The 20,622-nt window shown below is 48.3% G+C and overlaps 1 protein-coding gene across 7 annotated transcripts in view; it reads right to left on the minus strand.

The window, feature by feature from the left end:
• Positions 1-1,099: 1,099 nt before the first annotated feature.
• FAM156A (family with sequence similarity 156 member A) overlaps positions 1,100-20,622 on the minus strand; it is a 55,807-nt gene continuing 36,284 nt past the window's right edge. For 4 of the 7 annotated variants that reach the window (XR_015550356.1, XR_015550358.1, XR_015550360.1 and 1 more), the window contains 3 exons: positions 19,438-20,187; positions 10,635-12,394; positions 1,100-10,416 (listed from right to left, as the gene is read on the minus strand). Coding sequence is in view for 1 of the 7 variants with exons in the window: in XM_087426470.1 (XP_087282596.1) it covers positions 11,630-12,271 (642 nt within the window). In the remaining 6 variants the exon portion in view is untranslated. The other 3 variants (XR_015550357.1, XR_015550361.1, XM_087426470.1) reach the window with 2 other exon arrangements.

The raw sequence follows: 20,622 nt of genomic DNA on the forward strand, positions 1-20,622 counted from the left end.
GGAAACTTATCACAAAATATTATTAATGGTCATCGCTGGGTAACGGGATTGTGGATGATTAGCTGTCTTTATTACACTTTACCTGTCTTCCAAATTTTCTATACTCAGGTGGAGTGACTTCAATAATGAGAGAATATATTTTATGATATAGAAAACCCAGGACAATCCAGGGAAAGACCATAACAAGACGATACGGAGAAGCAGACATACAAGTTGCTAAGGAACCTAGGCAGCTCCGCAGAAAAAAGGCCAACTTGAAAAGCAAATGGGCTTTCTCCCTGGGCGGTGAATTTTCACAAGGGACCCCCACCGAAGGGAGCAGCCCGGCCCGACGAGCGGCCAAGCCCGCGCGCACCCACAAAGAAGCTGCCTTTTTCACGGAAAAGGCTCCGGGCAGTTTTTTCAAGCACAAAGGGTGGGGGCGAAACCGGGCAGCGCGGCTCCACGGCGCAACACTGCCATCTACGGGCAAAGGAGACCAAGTGCCCCCATTCCCGCAGGAAAATCCTTTTCTGCTAGTTTTTCGCTCAGAACCCTGGCGATATGGGCTGAAGAAGCCACGCGGGATGACGGCGAGGGCCAGAGAATGGAAGACACCCGGCCGGCATGGACCTGACGAACAGGCCCCGGCACCGGCGCCTTCCTTAGTCCCGCCCTCGGAACCATAGCAACAGCGGCAGGAAGTCCCTGTGCACAGGAAGGACGCGACCGGGGGGAGGGGGCGGGGCTGCGCGCGGGCGCCCGGTGAGATCGCGGCCAGTCTCCCTGCCCGTGGCCGCTGGAGGTTTCCTCCGGGACCCAGTCGCGAACTGTGGGCTGAGCGACCGGACGGGTGATGTCCAGGGCCTGTCGCCCGACTGCCCCAGCCGCCCCCACCGCCCCACGTGCGGGACCTGTACCAATCCCCTGCCATCCTCCTCCCGCCCACCCCCGGCCTGGGAACACGCTCGTCCCGTGGCACACTCCCTGTCCTCTTCTCAGCCCTCACCCCTCTGATCCCTGCCGGCGACCTCGGGGCCCACGAGGCTGACCCGGTCAACCCGGAGCCTCTCCGTCCTCGGGGGTGTTCGTCCCCTCCCCACCCGAGCATCCCCCAGCCCACGGTCATGCCCTGGGCATCAGGAAAGACCTCGCCCCTCCACGATGTCCGTTTCTAACACTCCCCTCTCTTATCACCTCAACGCCATGCCCTGGTCGTCCAGCTCCCTCGCTCTAATGCCTCTCCACCGACAGCCTTCAGCCTCTTGGAAACCTCCAGTCCACCGACCCCACGGCCTTCCTCACCGTGCACCAGGCCCCTCCTTACCCAGCTGGCCCAGGGCTATAAACGCTCCCCCTCAAACACAGCTCTTTTGCTCCTTGCCTGTCTCTGAGCACCTGAACGATGACGAAAAATCCTTAAAACCTTACTGATTTGTTTTATCTTAAATCCATGACCAGGAGAGGATTGCTTCTCCCTTTCCCTCTCATCCTACCTACACTACTACATTACTCACTAGGAACCCTCCTCCATTCCAACGAACCTCCCTTAATAAGTCATTGAGAAAACAGAAGCAATCAGGTGGGACTTCTCAGATCTTCCCAAACCCAATCTACCTGTTTCTGCCCTGGCATTCTCTGCCGCCCTCTGCATACCTGCTCCTGACTGCAACCAGCCCCTCACCTCTGCTCAGGATCCCATGCCTTCCACCTTCTCAGGGACTTTGCTCCTGCAATTGTCACTCCTCTCTCTTGAACCATCACCTGCTCCCTCTACATTGGAGCACTCCACAACAAAGGGAGAAAAACCCACCCCCTTCCCACATGTCTTTCTGCAGCTGCTGGCACACTTTCTGTTGCCCTTCAAAGCAAAAGTGCTTCAACTTCTCCTGAGATGATTCACTCCTCAGCCCCCTTCAATAGAGCTTTTGTCCCTATCCCTCCCCGGAAACTGGTCTTGTCAAGGCCACTATTAATATCCATATTGCCTGATCCCACAGACACTTTTTTGTGCTCACCTTAGGTAACCTCTCAGGCGCCTTTGGCACATTTGACTGTTCCGTTCTTTATCTCTCTATTTCTTTTTATATTTGGGGGGGGGGGGTCATGTGACAACATAGTCTCCTATTCTTGACAGGGTACACATTCCACAGCATGCCCCTTTTGACCTAGATATAGTATGGGAAGTCTTGGGTCAACATGAAAAACAAGCCAAAGAAAAGTGTGTCCATTCCAGTCACAGGGGCTAGAAGGGCCACAGAGGTAGTGGCAGGCAGAGGTGAGACAGCTCAGACAAGGAAGGTGTGTCAGGAAGAGAAGAGGAGCTCCAGGTAAAAGGGAGTTTCACCCCATTCACACTTGGGACTCACAGGAGTTCACTCTGCAGAATGACTCAGTAGCGTCTTTGGGCAGAGGGATGGCTGGAGTTTGGGAATTTAGCTTTCTGGAGCTGATCTTGGTTCCTGCTGTGGTGTCAGTGAGACCCCAGGGGGCTTCATTCTCTGAGGGAGGAATGTGGAAAGTGGCTGAGACCAGAGCCAGGGGCTCACGAAGGAAGCCTAAGCAGGCAAGGGGCTAGGTGGCCCTGCAGCTGAGGCTGTGGGGTGGACGACCCTGCCCAGGGGCAGGGTGGAGGATGAGACCCAGATTCAGGGGGATCCGCAGATGCCAGCAGAGTGAGCTGAGGCTGAGTCAGGCGGGGAGCACCAGGTCCTGACTAAGAGGAGAGAGACAAAAGTGCAAGTTTCACCAGCCCCACCCGTGGGTGGTGCAGGTCAGCTTCAGCAGCTGGACCTGGGAGACAAGGGTCATCCTTCCCTCAGAGACCACCAAGGGCACTGCGAGCAACATAGGTGTGTCGTAGATCCCCTTCCCACATCACCACATAGACTTGTGAGCCACACATACCCTTCCCCATTTGGAAAGGAGTAGGGAGGTGGGGTGGAAATCTGAGACTGAGCATTTTCACTGAAACAGACTGAGGATTTGTACATACGGACCATTCACACGATGGCATCCGATCACACTCCCCACATTAGAAGTAAATTCAGTGGGTTTTTTTCCCCCTTACTATCCAGTTCAGAGAGTGGGCAACCCCGATGAAGATCAGATCAGTCAGGGAGAATAAACCAAAGTTCCCGTGGGGTCTGAGAAACACGAGTGAATCTGTGATCTCAGCACACCATCCCCACCAGCTCCTCCTCTGCCCACGGTCTCATCAGTCCATGTTAGCGGAAATTGGGGGGGTGCTTGCCTCCTCCTCTCTTTACGCAGGACAGCTTTAACAACCCTTTAATGGACCCTAAAACAGATCACAGAAAGAAAGAAGAGAGGCCCAGACAGACAGACAGAGTGGAGGAACTGATAAGAGAGGTCACTGAGGTGAGCAGGGCCTCCTCAAGGCCACCCTTGCCCTCCACAAGCGCTGACAGGCTCCTTTCTCCTTTAACGACACAGGCCTTCACTTCAAGGCCTGAGTCCTGGAGCTGGGCTTCAGAAAATGTTTCCAGAACCAGAAAAGGAAGCCTGGAGGGGCATGCAGAAAGCCAATATTTTTTATTAGAAGAAATAGGTTTTCTTCCTTCTTATTTCTTTTGAAGGTAATAATGCCAGTTTCCTCCTGAGAGTTGAGAGGCATGGGTGAGAATCTCGGTAGTTGCTGCCAGACCCAGAAATATCTCCCAAGGTCTCTTGCCCATCCCGCTGGCTCCTCAGGGAATCTATTCTTCAAGGGAGACCCTCCCCGTTTCTCCTAGACCTCGTGTGTGCCCTCGAGCACAGGCAGTGGCTTTTGCCCCGAGAGAGTGTGCAGCAATCAAATGCTCCTGGTAAGGGGCATGTCTCAGGTCTCCACTTCTGGGCAACTCGGCTGTCGTTGCCCCCTGAGTGTGTTTTCCATCGAGTAGAGCACATTGAATAATAGCAACACCACCAATTAAACAGCAGAAGCAATACCAGTTTTCACAGGCTTACTTATATGGAGCTATGTGACTTATAAACCTTTATATACCCACTGCCTCATTTGGTTCTTGTAACTCAGAAAATCGTGCCTTCTACCCGCCTTCATCTTAAGGAGACAGCAGTGCTCTGAGGCCCAGGAGTCTTTCAAATGGAAACCAGGAACTAGTCCCAAAGAAGCCACCGCGGCTCTTGTGTCTCACCCTGGGGAGCTAAGGGGGTCAATTTGGAGGGAGGGCTTGGTTCTCCTCCTGTCACAGTCATGCCCCACCTGGTAGCCTTTCCTCACTGGGGCGCCCTCTCAGATCTGGTCCTATCCCTCCCCACCGGCCAGAGGTTAAGGAGCTTTGGAAAAACGGGATGTCCTTCACAAAGCCCTTGAGTTCTGATAAGCACCTGGGCTGTGCACAGGTCGCTCTGGCAGAAATCTCTTTCGGATTGGACCCTGCTACTTCACTGGAAAGCATACACCTCAGTTATTTGATGGTGGCCCGATACCGGTGGCCCTTGTGTAAGATCTTTGAAGACTCCAGACTCAGGCCTCTCCCTGCACTTCCCCTTCGTTGTGATCTGAGGACTAGACTCTGATATCTCACCTTTGCAGGGGCCAGAATCACAAGGGAGTTCTGTTCTTTCGCTCTATGGACCAGACCCTCTGTTCCTCATCTGAAAGACCCCAAAGCACAGCCTCCTCGCCACAGATATGAAACATCGAGGCCAAACCTCTCCTAGCTTCTCGTAGCTTTCTGTGCGTCTATCGTCCTGAACCAAGTAACATCTTTGCAGCAGACACTCAGTGTGAATCTCGAAGCCACTCAAATGCCCTTGTCTCCAGCCCCTGCCATCACCCCAAACACAAGCCCCTTACATCCACTGCCCTCATCACAGGACTGCTCTGTCCTCCCCCAGCAGGACTCTGTTCCCTCCGATGCCACCTTTGCCAGAGCTTCCCAATCCCTCCCCCCTTGATTTCACTCTATTCTGAGTTAACTCAATCTTGGACTCTCCCTGACACCACCCATTGAGGCCTTTTACCTGGAAGATGTTGTATCTCTCAGCCCACACCTCCGTTGGTCAGGGAGGTAAGAATGAGGGCAGGAAGAGGGGATGGAAGTCTTCCTGCAACTCCACTGCTGCTCTGAAACCCCCATTCCTCCCTCCTCAACTTGAAGAATCACCTGCGAGGCTCATCGCAACTCTTGATGACTCTTGTCATCTATTCAACAGTTCTCATGACGGTTAGGAATTTCTGGAACCTGCATCCTGATGTTTTTCTCTCTCGTTGTTGGGGACAGAAAATAACGTACCCTGAAAAGCACATGGCCGTCTGTTTCTATTACCCTGTGTCTTTGATTCTTTTCAACCCAAGCTTCTTGAAAGTGGAGGCTCCAATAGCATACTTATTTGGTTACCTTTCGATTCCTCCTCAGTACGCCCCCATCCATGGAACATCCCCTTGCTAAATTCTCCAAAGGGCTCCGTGTTGCCAAACCAAAGTATCCGATGCTGTCTTGGCCCCAGTCAGCATTCCTTTTTTTCAAAATGCTCTCCTTTCTCAGCGTCTGTGACAGCAGCCCATCCTGGCTTTCCTCCTACCTCTCAGACCATTACTTCCAAGTCTCCTCGTTGGTCCTTTTTCTTTGATCCCCTGCTAAGTATTGTTTTTCCCTGTTTCCAAGCTCTGCCCTGTGCTCTTCTCATTCTATACAAGATCCGTGGGTGACCACATCACCACCCAGAGCTTTTCCCCCATCTGACTTGTTTTCGTCTGTATCCCCTCGTATGGTGATGGCTTTTCCCATCACCAAGTCTGCCTAAGAAATCTCAGCTGGGCTCCAGAGCCCCCATAGGCTGAGACCTATGGGGCATCTCTACTCAGATGTCCCACAAGCCCTGCAAATATGCAGGTAACCCCCAAACCTTTGACCCATGTCTCATGGATGGGCACTGCCATCCACCCGATTCCTTAAACCAAACTCCTGGGGATGCTGCTAGGTGTGCTTTCCACCACCCTGTGACTCCCCTGGACCTGCTCTGGAAAAGGCTAAACCACGATCTTCACGTTGCCACAAGATGTGCACCAAGTCCCCTGTGAGGGCTCGTTCTTGGCAGACACACCCTGAACGCAGCCTGAGCAGAGACCTGTGCGCTGGTTTGGGTGGGCCCCTCGCAGGAACTTCGAGGAGAACCTGGGCCCTGTAAATATACCTGAGAGATGGAAATCCTTATCTTCTGTAAGAACTCAACAAATAATGTCTAAACTCGATGAATCCAGACATAGCAGCATAAGCCCATTATTTGGGAATATGGAGATGAATGTCCAGAAGAAATCGCTAAGAGAGAAAGTTTGGGGAGGCGGGTGTCCATGGGTATGCATGAAACAAGGGATTGCTCAATTTTATCTTTCATCATAAATATCCTGGTCCTATATGGTCTTTTATCTGAGCGTGAATTAATTTGATGACACAAATTATAATAAAAAGTTAAAAAATGCAACTCAACAAACTTAGCCGATGAGCTGACAGCGGATCCTTCTACATCAACTGATACAAACCTAGTCATCTGTAATTTTCAAAGAACTATTGTGACTCGTGTCTCATGGAGTTATCTATACAATGTTTTACAAATTTTAAAGTAACTAAGCACAATGGCTTGACAAGAAATAAAAGCTTAAATGTTTCATTAGCAAATGCAGGGTTTTAACCTCAAAATTTTGATTTCAGGAACATGGACAACAGCAAGTACAGCGTCAGTCTAAAAACACGCATTTGCTTTGTCATGTTTTTTCCTTTCCTAAGACATCTGCCAAGCACAGCAGGTAATGATGAAAACCTGCTTTCCTTGTAAAGAGAAGTCTCAAATCTCCGATTTTAGGTTTCCTCCTATAAGGAAGGTTTTGTTTCCACAGCTGCAATCTAGGCTTTCGTAGGAGAAGTTTTGCTCAGTAATGCTCATGCCAGGGCCACATTCCAGACCTACTAATTCAGACTCTCTGGGGATGGTGCGCCACCATCTGTTCTTTTAAAACCACTCCAGGGGAGATCTGATGCGCCTCCGAGGTTGAGAAGCATAAGCACACACCGTGCTTCACCTGTCGTGGTTTTAAATAGAATTTTGGACTTTAGAGCCATGTTTGTCATTTCTGAATTTTTTTAAAAAGTTAATATGTATCTTCTCTTTCGAGACGTATTTTTGACATATTTACTTTTACAGCCATGTTTAGAACAATTTCAAGGACTCGGGAGTGTGTTTATGCCCCAATGTCCCCTTCCTTACCTGACCCCCAGGCAGGTGGAGGGAAGGGAGAACGGCCTTGGGGTGGAAAGGCGGCTAGAGTTCCGTTGTCTTGGTTACTGCTCTGCTGCGCATCCCCACTGGGTCGCTGAGCTCGGGCAGGGGGCCCTATGGGGGGACAAGCCCCCTCACCACTCTACATGTCTTGCTGTGACCAGAGGTTGAAGCTAAGGGCTGAGGTTGGTTACCAGGGAAACTGAGCCAGGTCCAGGGGATTCATGAAGAATAGAAAAACACCCAAGTGTAATTTCAGACCCAGGGTGGATTATGGGAGCCTGCCGCCAGCCATGGAATTGCGAGTCAACCATCGTGTTCACCCAAAGGGCGCCTGCGCGTGAACACACAGAGAAACACGCGCACATGTGTGCACTCACCAGCACACCTGCTACCCTGATGTGCACAGTGACTCTGTCTGGCGGGAGCATCTAGTACACATGGAGGAGGCAGGCGATGATGGGTCGTGTAGGCAGGACCCAGAACATGGAACGAGAGGGGGGGGTTCCTTAGTGCTATATAAGCAACGGCGGACCTTTTCCTGCATGACTTCCGTGGACATTTGCATTACATTTTCTAAACAGCTCTGCTGAAGTATAATTTACATACCACAAAATGCACCCAGTTCAAGGGTCCAATGCAGCGACTTTTAGTAAATTTACAGACGTACGCAACCATCACCACAATCCAGTTTTAGAACATTTCCATCACCCCAAAAAGATCCCGTGTGCCCATTAGCAGTCAATCCCCATTATCACCTCCAGGCCCTGGCACCTCTAATCTAATTTCTGTCTCTGTAGATTTGCCCTTTCTTTGCATTTCATATAAATCGACTCATGCAATAAGTGGCATTTTGTGTCTGGGTTCTTTCGCACAGCATAATGCTTTGGAGGCTCATTCCAGTTGTAGCAGAAATCAGAACTTCGCCCTTTTTTTACGGATCAGTGGTATTCTACCGTAGGGGAATACCGCCTTTTGTTTATCCATTCAGTAGATTGTTTCCGCTTTTGGGCGATTACGAACAGTGCTGCTGGGAACATCTGAGTACAAGTCTTTGCGTGGACATAGGATTCATTTCTAATTTCTCCCATGTTTTCATTTCTTTGTCTTGCATGACGGCACTGGCTAGAACCTTCAATGTTAGATTGCAGTAGGGGAAGCAGACATCCTTGCCTTGGTCTGGATCTCAAGGAGAAAGCATCCATTCTTTCACTAATAAATACGATGTGATGGGAGCAGTGTTTCTCGCAGGTGTCCTTCATCAGATTGAGGACTGTCCCTTCTACCTCTAGTTGGTTGAGCGTTTTTTTTAATCATGAATGGGTCTTGAATTTTGTCAAATGCTTTCTCTTTGTCTGTCAAGACGATCGGATGGTTTCTCTCCTTTATTATATTAATGTGGTGTATTACCTTAATTGAAGTTGAATGTTAAACCAGTATTGCAATCGTGGGATAAATCTCGGTTGTGTTGCATACTCCTTTGTAAATGCTGCTGGATTGGGTTTGCTAATATTTTGTTGAGGATTTATGTATCGATATTCATGATGGATATTGGTCTCTAGTTTTCTTGTGACGTCATGTCTGGCTTTGGTAGCAGGGTAATATTGTTCTCATAGGATGAGTTAGGACATGTTCCCTCCTCCTCTCCATTCTGGAAGAGTCTGTGAAGGATGGGTGTTATTTCTTCTTTGGACGTTTGATAGAATTCACCAACAAAGCCAGCTGGCCCAGGGCTTTCCTTTGTGGGAAGGTTTTTAATTTAACAACTTCATTTCTTTACTTGCAATAGGTACATTCTGATTTTCTATCTGGACATTACATTTTAAGCCCACTTTCTCCCAATATTTTCTTGCCTCCTTGTGCCTGTGGCTCGGTCTCTGGTCTAGAATTTGACCTGCTGGACATTTCTGGACATCACTGGATTCCAGCTCCTGGTCTGTAACTTGGGACAGTATGCTGTCTCAGGTGTGACACCCAGATCTCCTCCTACACCCCATACACGAGAGTGGGGACAAAGACTTGGAGATGGGTAAGGGGTGGTGCCGCTGACTCCCTCAGTTACACCCGCCCACCCATATCCATGCGCCCTCCTGGAGTCCACTGGGCAACTCTGCAGTTAGGACCTCCCTCAGCAAGCCCCCAGTGTCCACTTCATCCCACCGTGATCCTTCTCACTCCTCTCATCTCCTGGCAACCGAGCCGCACAGGGGATCAATGACGGGCTGTCTACCATATCTATGGGTGTCAGATCTCCCTCTGATTAAAGGCTCAACTCCCGAGGGCAGGGATGGGCTCTGCAATTCCTCCTCACTTCCCCGCCCCAACAGCCAGCCTCGCATGGAGTCGGGGAGGTAGAGAGAGACAATGCCAACCTTCATGAGTGGCTAGACTGTGGGTGGCAGGATTGACCTGATGTGGCTGCTGGAGTGAGGCCATCACTTTACAACCTCTGTGAACTCTGCCAGGTGGGGATATTATCCCTGCCCCAGTGCACCGTGGGGAGGACCCAATGATGTATCTTACCAAGACTTGGTGCTGCCAGCAGTGAATCGTCCACTGAAGTCACCAGCTCTTCGCACTCCACCCCCAGCCTTGAAGGAGGTTACGGTGCGGTGAATGGTTCAGAGCGTGGGCTCTGAATCCAGTCGGCCTAGGTTTGCGTGCCACCCCCCTCTTATTGCCTGTGTGACCCTGAGCAAGTCCCCTAACTGCTCTGTACTCTGCTTTCCCACTTCATAAATTGGGATTGAATCTTGCTAAATGATGGGTCTGTGGGAGAGGATTAAATAAGCTGACCTATGGAAATATGTAGAATATTGTCTGACACCTAGTAAACAACCAATAAACATGAAATGCCATGTTACCCCTTCTAAACACACCGCAAATGACCAGTCTGAATTCAGGGCTTTGAGTTTCAAGAAAGAAAAGCCCTGCTTTACTTACCTTCTCCCCTCGAGCTGGGAGACAAGCCTGGCAGGGTCGGTTGAGCTCCCAAGCTCTCTGATGAGATCACAAGTTCAGAATCTAATAAAGGTACCTGTTCTCAAGCCACTTCTGTCTGCAGAAGACTCACAGATTTTTGCAACAATACAGCTCCGGGGACTACATGAAGACACAGACTAACGGAGAGCAGAGTTTACTTTCAGTTCAGAAGAATTGCATGGTCACTTCCTGGGTACACATCATTGGATTCTGTGAGGGGAAAAGGTAGATTTAATCACTCGTGCCTCTTGAAATGAAAAGGCACATGTCTAAATCCCAATACGACTCTCAAATAACTCAGTGACGCTCTGGTTCTCATGCAGCAGGCATGAAACTACTGTTTGTCTTCACCAACCCAGGGATACCAGGCAACGAAGAATGGGCCTGGGAGTCTGCATGCCAGGGGCACCAGCACCACCCCGCAGGACCTCCTACTGTGAGCAGCAGACTCTGCTTCCAACTCTCCGTGGGCAGGAGGACTCTCTTCCATTTGCTCTGTCTGGGTGATCTGAAGGCTGGTTTCGCTGCAGGGCCACAAAGAGTGACTTGAACACCAGGTGTTCTCTGGTGCCCTCCCTCCTCCCCTGTTCCAAATGCGCACAGTTTAGAGCTCCTCTTGATACACTAGGATCTACTGCTCTGGGATTTAAATGTAGTGATCTCAGATCTAACAAAGAACAAAACAATATGGATGAACAAACCTGAATTCTAAAGTTAGTTTCCTTTTATGCGTATGTTTATTTGGTATCGACGATGAGAAATTCCTTCAGAATTTCCGTCAGAAACTCCTTCAAGGGGAAAGACTACTCATTGTTAAGGAGCAGGGAAACAGCTACATTTAAGCTCGTCATACTCGTAATAGCTTATACAAACCATATGATACAATGGTGAACCCCCAAGTTCTAGTTCCACACCCCTTTTCCACACTTTGTTTAGCCTCAGATCTTTGAAACTGGATCTAAGTTTAGCACCTGTGCATTCCACCACACCTAGTGCTGTTTTTTGGAGGCAGTCAGTAAAATGGCACACAAGCACACGGACAGCAACAAGGCATTCTCACTACAGAGACACTCTATATCTTATTGACACAAAGTAGGGAGGAAAGACAGAGATCCAGGGTGTGCAAGTGACAACATGCATCATGGGAGCCATATTACAGGAGTTAAGGACCACTGGTATGCAGTCTGCCTTGCCACAGAATGCCCCAGAGTGATCCAGAAATTCCAGGCAGGAAAGTTTAGGACCTTTCTGGGATCGGATCAAGGCTCATGCTGATGGGATTTCCAGTCACAACTCTGGTCTTGTTACTCCTCCGACTACAGCTTACTCTTTGGTCCCCAAAAGGAATCCACGCCCAGGATCTGGCAACACCAACATCCGTGTCTGAATCCGTTCAGATCTCTGTCATGTGAGGATGAGAGTCTCAGTTTTCTTTTAACCACTGTTTCAGGAGCCTCTGAAACATTCTTTTACTTTCCTGCCGCATCTCCAGTTGGAGCTCCTCCTCCCTCTCCTGCTGCTGGAGCACCCCTTCTGGCAGAAGGCCGGGCCGGTTGGTACCTAGGCTGAGGGTCAAGCCACTGAGGCCCTGTACTAGCGTTTCCCAGGAGGAAGGATGTGGGGCCCCATTCCTCTCCACAGGCATCCCAGAAACATTCGGCCTACGGCTCTGGCAGTATCGACATTCACATCGGAATCTATTCTGAACCCTATCCCCTGAGGAAGAGATTCTGGCTTCCCTTTCAACCCAATAAGGTGCCATGCGATCGAGGTGTCTCTGTCTCATGTGCCCCAGGAATGTTTTCTTCCTCTGAGGGGATGCTGACCTTTCCCACTGACTCTCTTGCAGGGTTTTCTCATCTCTGTACTGCTCCTGGAACAGCCCCTCTGGTAGAGGGGCCGAGTAGCTGGTGCCAGAATGGGGGTTCGGGTCACTGATGCCCATCATTAGCAGTCCTGAGAAGGAAGGATGAGAGGCTGCTGTGACTTCCCGGGAAGTCTCTTCAGAGGTCGTCAGGAAAGATTCAGAAATCAGCGCTGGGTTACGTTTCTGGAGTGGATCCATGGAGTAGGTCTAGTCCGTGCTCGAAGCTCCAGCCGGCCCTTGGGTCTGGACAGGAAGGTGAAGATGAAGGTTCTCAAAGAACTAGAAGGTAGCAGGGAACGTGTGGAGCCAGAAGAACCCAGACTGCAACAAATAGTGACAAGAGAAGAAAGAAAATCCATTATTATTCATCTTACCTAACCTTTCTGTCCTTCCATTTCCTATCCGTAAAATGGGGGTAATAATGAGACCTACTTCCTAGGATTGTCCTGCAGGTTAAATAAGATATAATTACATCTCAAGAGCTCAGAATACTTATGACATATGATTATAGGGGTTTACTATATATTATGTAATATATATTATTATTGCAAGGCTTTTAGAAATGAGATCAATTGTTGCATCCATACGACACCTAACACAAAATGATGCACCGCAGTCAACCATGTTAATTCCCCGATGACTTTATACAAACTATTCTCAAGCATGATTTAAAGAACAATCAACGTGTGACTAACATGTCCTCTTCTCATAAGCACTCCTATACTTTCAAAAAGTAGACATTTACTAAATTGTAAGCATTTGCACCACGGTGACACGCTCTTTTAAATTTTCCTTCATCCTCGCTGACTTGTCATCTAGTTAAAAAGGCTGCTCGAGCCTATGGAAAACGTCTCAAAATTCCCAGTAAGTATGAATAAGAATTTATTTTACTCAAAAATAAGAACAGAAACCAACGAGATTTCTAACAGAAAAAAAAATACAGAGAAACTCAATTAAACCAAAAGCTGGTTCTTTGAAATGATCAATAATATTGATAAACCTCTAGCAGGACTGACAAAGAAGAAAAAGAGGGAGAAGAAGAAAATTACCAATAGCGGGTATGAAAGAGGAGATTTCACTGCAGACCCAGCAAATATGAAAAGGACAAAAATACAGTAATACCATATTCAACTCTACATATATAAATGCAACTACCTAGGAGAAATGGATCCATTACTCAAAAACCATAAAGTACCAAGATGGGCCCAAGGTGAACTAGTGTACAAAGTCCAATATCTTTTTTACAGAATTTGAATTGGTAGTTAAAAGCCTTTGGAAAAAAACCCCAGGTGGTATCACTGGTGAATTCTACCAAATATTGAGAGAAAAAAGAAAAAAGAAAACCCACAAATTCTACACAATCTCCTCCAGAAAACAGAGGTGGAGGGAACACTTGCAACTGATTTTATGAGGCTAGCATTTCACTGGTATCACAAAAAGAAAACTCCAGACCAATATTCTTTCTTATCATAAGCACAAAACTCCTCAACAAAGTACTAGCCTCGCATCCAGCAATATATGAAAAGAATAATATACCTTGATAGAGTGGGTTAACTCAGGAATGCAAGGGTGGTTCAATTATTGAAAATCAACCAATGCAACCCCCAGATTAAGAAGACAATTGATTAATCAATCAATGTAATCCACAGATTAATATAACAGATTAAGAAGAAAAATGATAGACAGATTCAATGCTATTCCCACCAAAGTCCCACTGGTATTTTTTACAGAAATAGAAAAACAATCCTAAAATTCATACGGAATAACGAAAGACCCAGAATGGCCAAGGCAACTCTGAGAAAGAAGAACCAAGCTGGAGGCATCAAACTTCCTCATTTCAAAATTTACTACAAAGCTACAGTAAGTAAAACAGTATGGTACTGGCATAAAGACAAACATATAGACCAATGACACAGAATAGAACCCAGAAACAAACCCACGCATATACAGCCAACTGACCTTTGACAAGGGCCCCAAGAATACATAATGGGAAAAGGACAGTCTCTTCAACAAACGGTGCTGGGGAAACTGGATATCCACATGCAAAAGGATGAAATTGGATGCCCATCTTGCACCACACACACAAGTCAACTCAAAATGGATTAAAGATTAAATAAACATAAGACCTGAAACTGTAAAACTCCGAGAAGAAAACATAGAGGAAAAGCTGCATGACATTGGTCTTGGCAATGATTTCATGGAAATGACACCCAAAGCCCAGGCAACAAAAGCAACAATAGACAAGTGGGACTATATCAAACTAAAAAGCTTCTGCACAGCAAGGAAACATTCAACAGAGTGAAAAGGCAACCTACAGAATGGGCGAAAATATTTGCAAAGCATATATCTGATGAGTTAACATTCAAAATTTATAGTGAACTTCTATAAGTCAATAACAAGAAAACCAATGAGCCAGTTAAAAATTGGCAAAGGATTTGAATAGACATTTCTCCAAGGAAGACATACAAATGGCCAATAGGTATATGAAAAGGTGCTCGGCATCACTAATCATGAGGGAAATGCAAATCAAAACCACAATGAGATACCTCATCGCACATGTTAGGATGGCTATTATCAAAAAAACAAAAGATAACAAGTGTTGGTGAGGACGCGGAGAAATTGGAAGCCTTGTACACTGTTGGGAATATGAAATGGTGCAGCCACTATGGAAAACAGTATGGAAGTTCTTCAAAAAATTAAAATGAGAACCACCATATAATCCAGCAATCCCACTTCTAAGTATATATTCAAAAGAACTGAAATCAGGGATCTCAAAGCGATATCTGCACTCCCATTTTTACTGCCGCATTATTCACAATAGCCAAGATAATGGAAACAGCCCAATTGTCCATGGACAGAGGAGTGGAGAAAGAAAATGTGGTATATGTATACAATGGGATATTATTCAGCCTAACAAAAGAGAAGGAAAGCCTACCACTTGCGGGCCAGGTGCTGTGGACTAAAGCAGCGTGATAGAGAATGTTGCCATTTATTTAGTGCCTTCCACGTGCCAGGTAACGTGAGCTGGGTGTCTTAGGTCCAATAGCTCCTGTAGGTCTCCCAACAAACCTCTCGAGTAGGTAGAGTGCCATTTTACAATGAGGAATTTGAGGCTGAAGGAGAGAGAGTGGCTGAAGAGGCAGAGTGTGCGCTGGAATCCAGTGTGAGTGTAAACTGAATTCTGGGGTGGAGGGAGAAGAGCTTGGAGAGAAAAGCAGGGACCAGGACACAGAGAGCTTCCAATGCCATGCAGGAGCAACAAAACATCACAGGCTTTGTTACCTGCCCTGGGGCGTCCCCTGCACCAGAAGCAGCCCCTACCTATCTGAGGACAGAACTGGAGTGAACTGAATGGATGCACACAATATAAGATGATGTGTATTTGTGGTTCCCTGGTGGGAGGCCCACAAGCCAGACTTGTGCTGAGGGGGTCGTCCATGCGTGAGAGAAAAGCTAGAAGACTGTGGCAGAGAAAGAACGAACCTCTAGGGCTGGACAGAGACGTCTAAGGTGATCTTTATGTTCTTCATTGTAGCTCATGCAGCGTAAAGCCTGGCCTGCAACCTACCTGATGGCAGCATCAGTAGTTGTAACCATAGGGAATGTGCCAGGCACATTTCTACGAGCCTCATGGCCATTACCTCATTACATACTCACAAATACAACCCTCTCAGTTGGTATTGTTATGATTAAGAATACTAAACCCATTTCACAGGTGAGGATAGTAAGGCACAGAGGGCCAAGTAAATCTCTCAAGACGACACGACTGCAAGTGGCAGAACCGGGTTGGAAGGAAGCCTGTCTAGTATCAGAGCCTGTGCCCTTTCCCACCACACGGTATCAAAACTCCCTCAAAAACAAACAAACGAACGAACCAAAAAACCCACGATGCTCACTGTATCGGGAAGTCTGCTTTGGGCTGTGAGTAAAGAGAAAACCCCTCCTCCAACAGGCCTAATCAGAAAGGCAATTCACAATCACACAAAATGAAACCAGGAGGAAGGGTCGGCTCAGGCAGGGGACACTCTGGGATCCAGTGATGCCGTCAAGGACCCAGGTTCTTTCCAGCTCTCTGATCTGTCCTTTTCTGCAACAGGACCCTGGTTGTTCCAGGATTGACATCTAGATATGGTGATATCCAAGAACAGAAAAGGACTTTCTAATCCCGTATCTTTCCTCTGAACAAGGAAGTATCCCAGAAGCCCCCTGGCAAACATTCCCTTCTTTTCTCATTGGCCAGCACCGGGTCACATCCCCACTCCTCAGTCAGTCAGGAACGCGTGGGAGGCGACGGCTGTGGTGGTCCTAGGTGAAGGGTTTGGGAATGGAATGGCTGTTAGGGAGACTGTCACCTCTTATTCACCCCTCAGGACTCAGCTTAGACAGCACGTCCTCCAAGAAGCCTTCTCTGCCCGTTTCCTCATGCCCTGGACAGGGGACTTCCTCTGAGTTCCCACAACACCCTGTACTTCTCCTATCCCAGCCACAACCTCACTCAGCTGTCAGAGGTGGTTGTTTGTCTGTCTCACCCACTGGCACAGGAGCTGACAGAGGCCAGGGACTTTATCTTGCTCACCCATCACAGAGCCTCAACCTCGGTGGGCATTCACAAATACAGTTATCTGTAGAGTAGAATAAGGGGAATGTGGGGCCCTTTAGAAACATCTCATTTAGTATATCAACCCCACAGAATCCATATTTTCCCAGGTCACAAAGGTGGAAATGCTTGCATGGAGAGGTTAAGTAACATCCCCAAGATCACACCTCAGGCAAGGGACAGAACTCCATCCCAGGTGCATCCTGACTCCAGATGCATCCTGACTCCAGATGCACGCACCGTTGGTGGCACTGCCTCTCTGGATTCTCTGCCTCCCCGAAAGCCTGACTTAGAAAGCAATCCTGGGCCGGCTCCGTGGCTTAGCGGTTAAGTGCGCGCGCTCTGATGCTGGCGGCCCGGGTTCGGATCCCGGGGGCGCCCCGAGGCACCGCTTCTCTGTCCAACGTGAGGCCGAGTCCCACGTACAGCAACCAGAAGGATGTGAACCTATGACATGCAACTATCTACTGGGGCTTTGGGGGGAAAAAAACTGAATAAATAAAAATCTTTAGAAAGCAATCCTGAGGGAGAGAATTCAGGTGAGAATGTCCTGGGGGCTGGGGCCACGGGTCCAGAGTTGGTCCAGGGATCAGGTAACTCACGCAGCAAATAGCTCATATCACTTCCTAGTGCCAGGCTCCATTCTCAGTGCCGGGAATACTGCCCAGAACAAAATTTGCAGACTCCCCGCTCTCATGAAGCTTGCCTTCTGGTGTGGGGGGAAGAAAGTAAACAACTAAACAGGTAAGTACCTGCTATGTCAGGGGTGATGAGTGCTACGAAGACACTTGTATTTATTTTGACAATTAAACCTGTGACATGTGATACTTTCCTCAACTTTCCATAATGATATGAAAAACGATTATAAAATAAATTTATTCCTGTTCAAAGAATCAGATTTCATGTAATAATATTTCAAATAATAGTTTGACTTTTTTTTTTTTTTCTTTCTCCAGGAATGGCAAAATCCTAAGGGTACTAGACTGAGATCTGTCCAAGGTCACCGAGTGCTGAAAACCATCCCCCTAGCCCTGTGCAACACCAAGGAAAAATGAGTCTGAGTCCTAGCCATGCAAACCACACAGATTAATAAAAGAGATTCTTCAGCACCTGGTGCGCAGGTGTCCCATATTTTTGATGCCTACGCAGAAAACCTCCATCCTACTGACTCCAGAATGGAGGAGATGCTTTTCAGAGTGGTGTCATTACAAAAGAACATTTAAATCAGTAACGCCCACTGATGCCCACTTCTGAGTGTGAAAGAGGAAATGAAGAGACCAATGAAACATGGTCCTTTCATTAGGGATCTTACAGTGTGGTGGGCCAGAGGACATATCAACAGAAAGCAGTGGGAGTACAAAGGAGGGCACAGGGGAAGGGTAAAGAGGAGCAGCAGCCACAGAAGCAAGAGGAACACAAGGAGAACAGTCTCCTGCTGCGAGTGACAGAGGGCACGTGGACCCGCCCAACGGGACTGAGCAGCGAGTTCACATCGTCCATTCTGCTGATGGAAGCCGGAGTGACATCTATACCTCTCAACCACGAAATAAGATAACCTGACCGTCCAGGTTGGATTCTTCCAACCAATATTTACCGAGGGCCCACCTGTTCATCAGTCCCTTCAGTGAATTACCCAATGCAGCCCCAACCTAGCACAGACCTAATTCTGAGCAAGTACAAGACTGTCCAACATACAGTATAAAGGGGAAAAATGTGAGGAATACTCGGACACTAGACATTCGGGACAGAGTGGGGATAGAAAACATGATGCCCCTCACCCCCTTGAATGAACAGAAATTTGAGCAGAGCATTTTCTATGTTTGCTCATTTACAATATATTATTTCCAGTTGAGAAACAGCTGGTATAATGGTAGCTATACACTAGGAAGGAGAAAAGTGGGTGTTACAATAAGGTTCTGGACAGTGGGGGATACAAGACACAAACACCCGCTGGATTGAAAATTGATCCGAGAGATTTGCTCTACCCACTCATTAGGATATATTGTTTCCAATAACCAAGTTGACGGCATACCAATAGCTACACTGCTGTGTGTGCGTAGCTCGTCTCACCATCACTCACACGTTAAACGTGTTCTGAGCACCTGCTAGGCACCAGGCTCCAGGACCCGGGCTTTGGTAGACTTTGTGCACACGGGATGTCATGCGGGATAATAGTCCTCAAAGAAGAGCTCAGTCTGGTGGACAGGGGGCCAGGCTGAAGACAATGACAAAACAAGCGTGATGAGAGCCGAGGCAGGCGTGAGCCAGGGGATGCTCGGAACACAGAGGAGAGCCGCATAACCCCGATGGTCAGGAATGGCTTCTCCTGGGGGTGGTATAATACATAATATTATTGTCTCCATTTGCAGATGAGGTCACTGAGGATCAGAGAGCATAAGCAACTCACTCCAGGTCACACAGCTAGGTCGCGGTAGTGACCATTTTTCACTTAGGTTTGTTAAAGTCTCTGCACTATTCATTACACCAATCTCTCCCTGTTAAATATTGTCACCTGTTTTAACTCGCATTCACCCCCCCCCCTTATACATACTCTTGGCTCTCCTTACCCCTTAAATACTTAAATGATCCGCTGATTTAAATGACCACAGTATAGATTTCCTTTTAGCACATCAGGCTTCTTCACTTTATAAATTTTCCCTGCCAGGCACAATGGCCTTGCCTAAACTGAACATTTGTCTTGAGTTTGCGTTGCATCCAAATGCTGGGGAAAGAAAAGGGATCACTGCGATCTTAAGTTTTAACTTACCTATTTCATGCAGTGTCAAGTACAATTTTAAATGTAGTCAATATCCAAGTAAAAACAGTAGAACCCGTGCTTCCCTAAAACAACCATTCAGAAAACGTTTTCTTGAATACCAAGGCGTTCCAGGTAAGAGACCCTGCTCTTTTGATACGGAGTTGTCGAAAACCTGCTCTCTCTAAGGCTCACGCACGTTCTTTGGCGGATCAGATTCCCGCCGTCCAGAAGCCAGTGCGCTGCCTCCCATCCTCAGTCCAGGCGAAGAAGCGCGGCCCCCGGAATAGAAGGGTTAAGACCACCGCGAGGAGAAGTCCTGCCCACGTCCTAGAGAGGCTGCCCACCCCTACCCGGGGAAGCAGGGTCTGGGGGCTGAGCCTGACGTCACAGGGATGGGACACTGTAGAGAAGCCGGGTCTTTCCTCTCTGGCCTCCCGCGGGCTGCAGTGGGCGGGGAGGGAGCCGGAAGTGGCCTGAAGGGGAGTGGGTTCCTCTCCGTGGGCGGCCGGGTGGGTCGGGGGAACCCACGACGTAAAGCCTGCTCGCCTGCTCGGAGGAGATAGGCGTTGAGTCCGCCCGTCCCGGCCGCGCAGCGGAGCGGTGGTCCCAGGAGCTCGAGACGGGACGGGTCGGGAGGAATGCTTCTTGAGGACGCAGGAGGAGTTTCCAGACGGTGGAGGTGACTTCACCGACGACGCACGTGGGTGCTGGGCTGGGGGAATGGAAGGAGGGGCTTCTTCCGTGACCGCCTGGGTACTTCTGTTATAGAGGGCACACGGGAGGAGAAGCACCTGTTACTGATTTGTCTTCTCACCCATCGTTTTTGCATAAGCGATACATCACACTGGGAATGACAGAAGCCAAACTAGTAAAGAGAGGGACTTTATTCAGGCTGTTGCAATCGGGAGCGCACCCCAGATCTGAAGATCAGACTGTCACAGCAGGGTGGTTTTGCCTTTTACTTCATGAGGAGTAGGCCACTTACAGTGGGGAGATTCATAGGTGGGATTGTTTCTGCATTCAGGGGAAGTCTCCCTCAGCTGAACGGGAGATGTTTATCTCTGCTGTCTAGCTAGTTTCAGCAGGACTGACTTCTAATCTCAGTTATCATTCAAGAGACAAAACAGGGCGTTAGAGCGTCTGTTCTCCTGCCCTTCAGCAAAGGAGAAAGGTCTGTGTTTGGCCTTGTCGCAA

This window comes from Ceratotherium simum, chromosome X, assembly GCF_057802395.1.
Source record: "Ceratotherium simum simum isolate JZ-2026a chromosome X, ASM5780239v1, whole genome shotgun sequence".
Taxonomy (NCBI): Eukaryota; Metazoa; Chordata; class Mammalia; order Perissodactyla; family Rhinocerotidae; genus Ceratotherium; species Ceratotherium simum.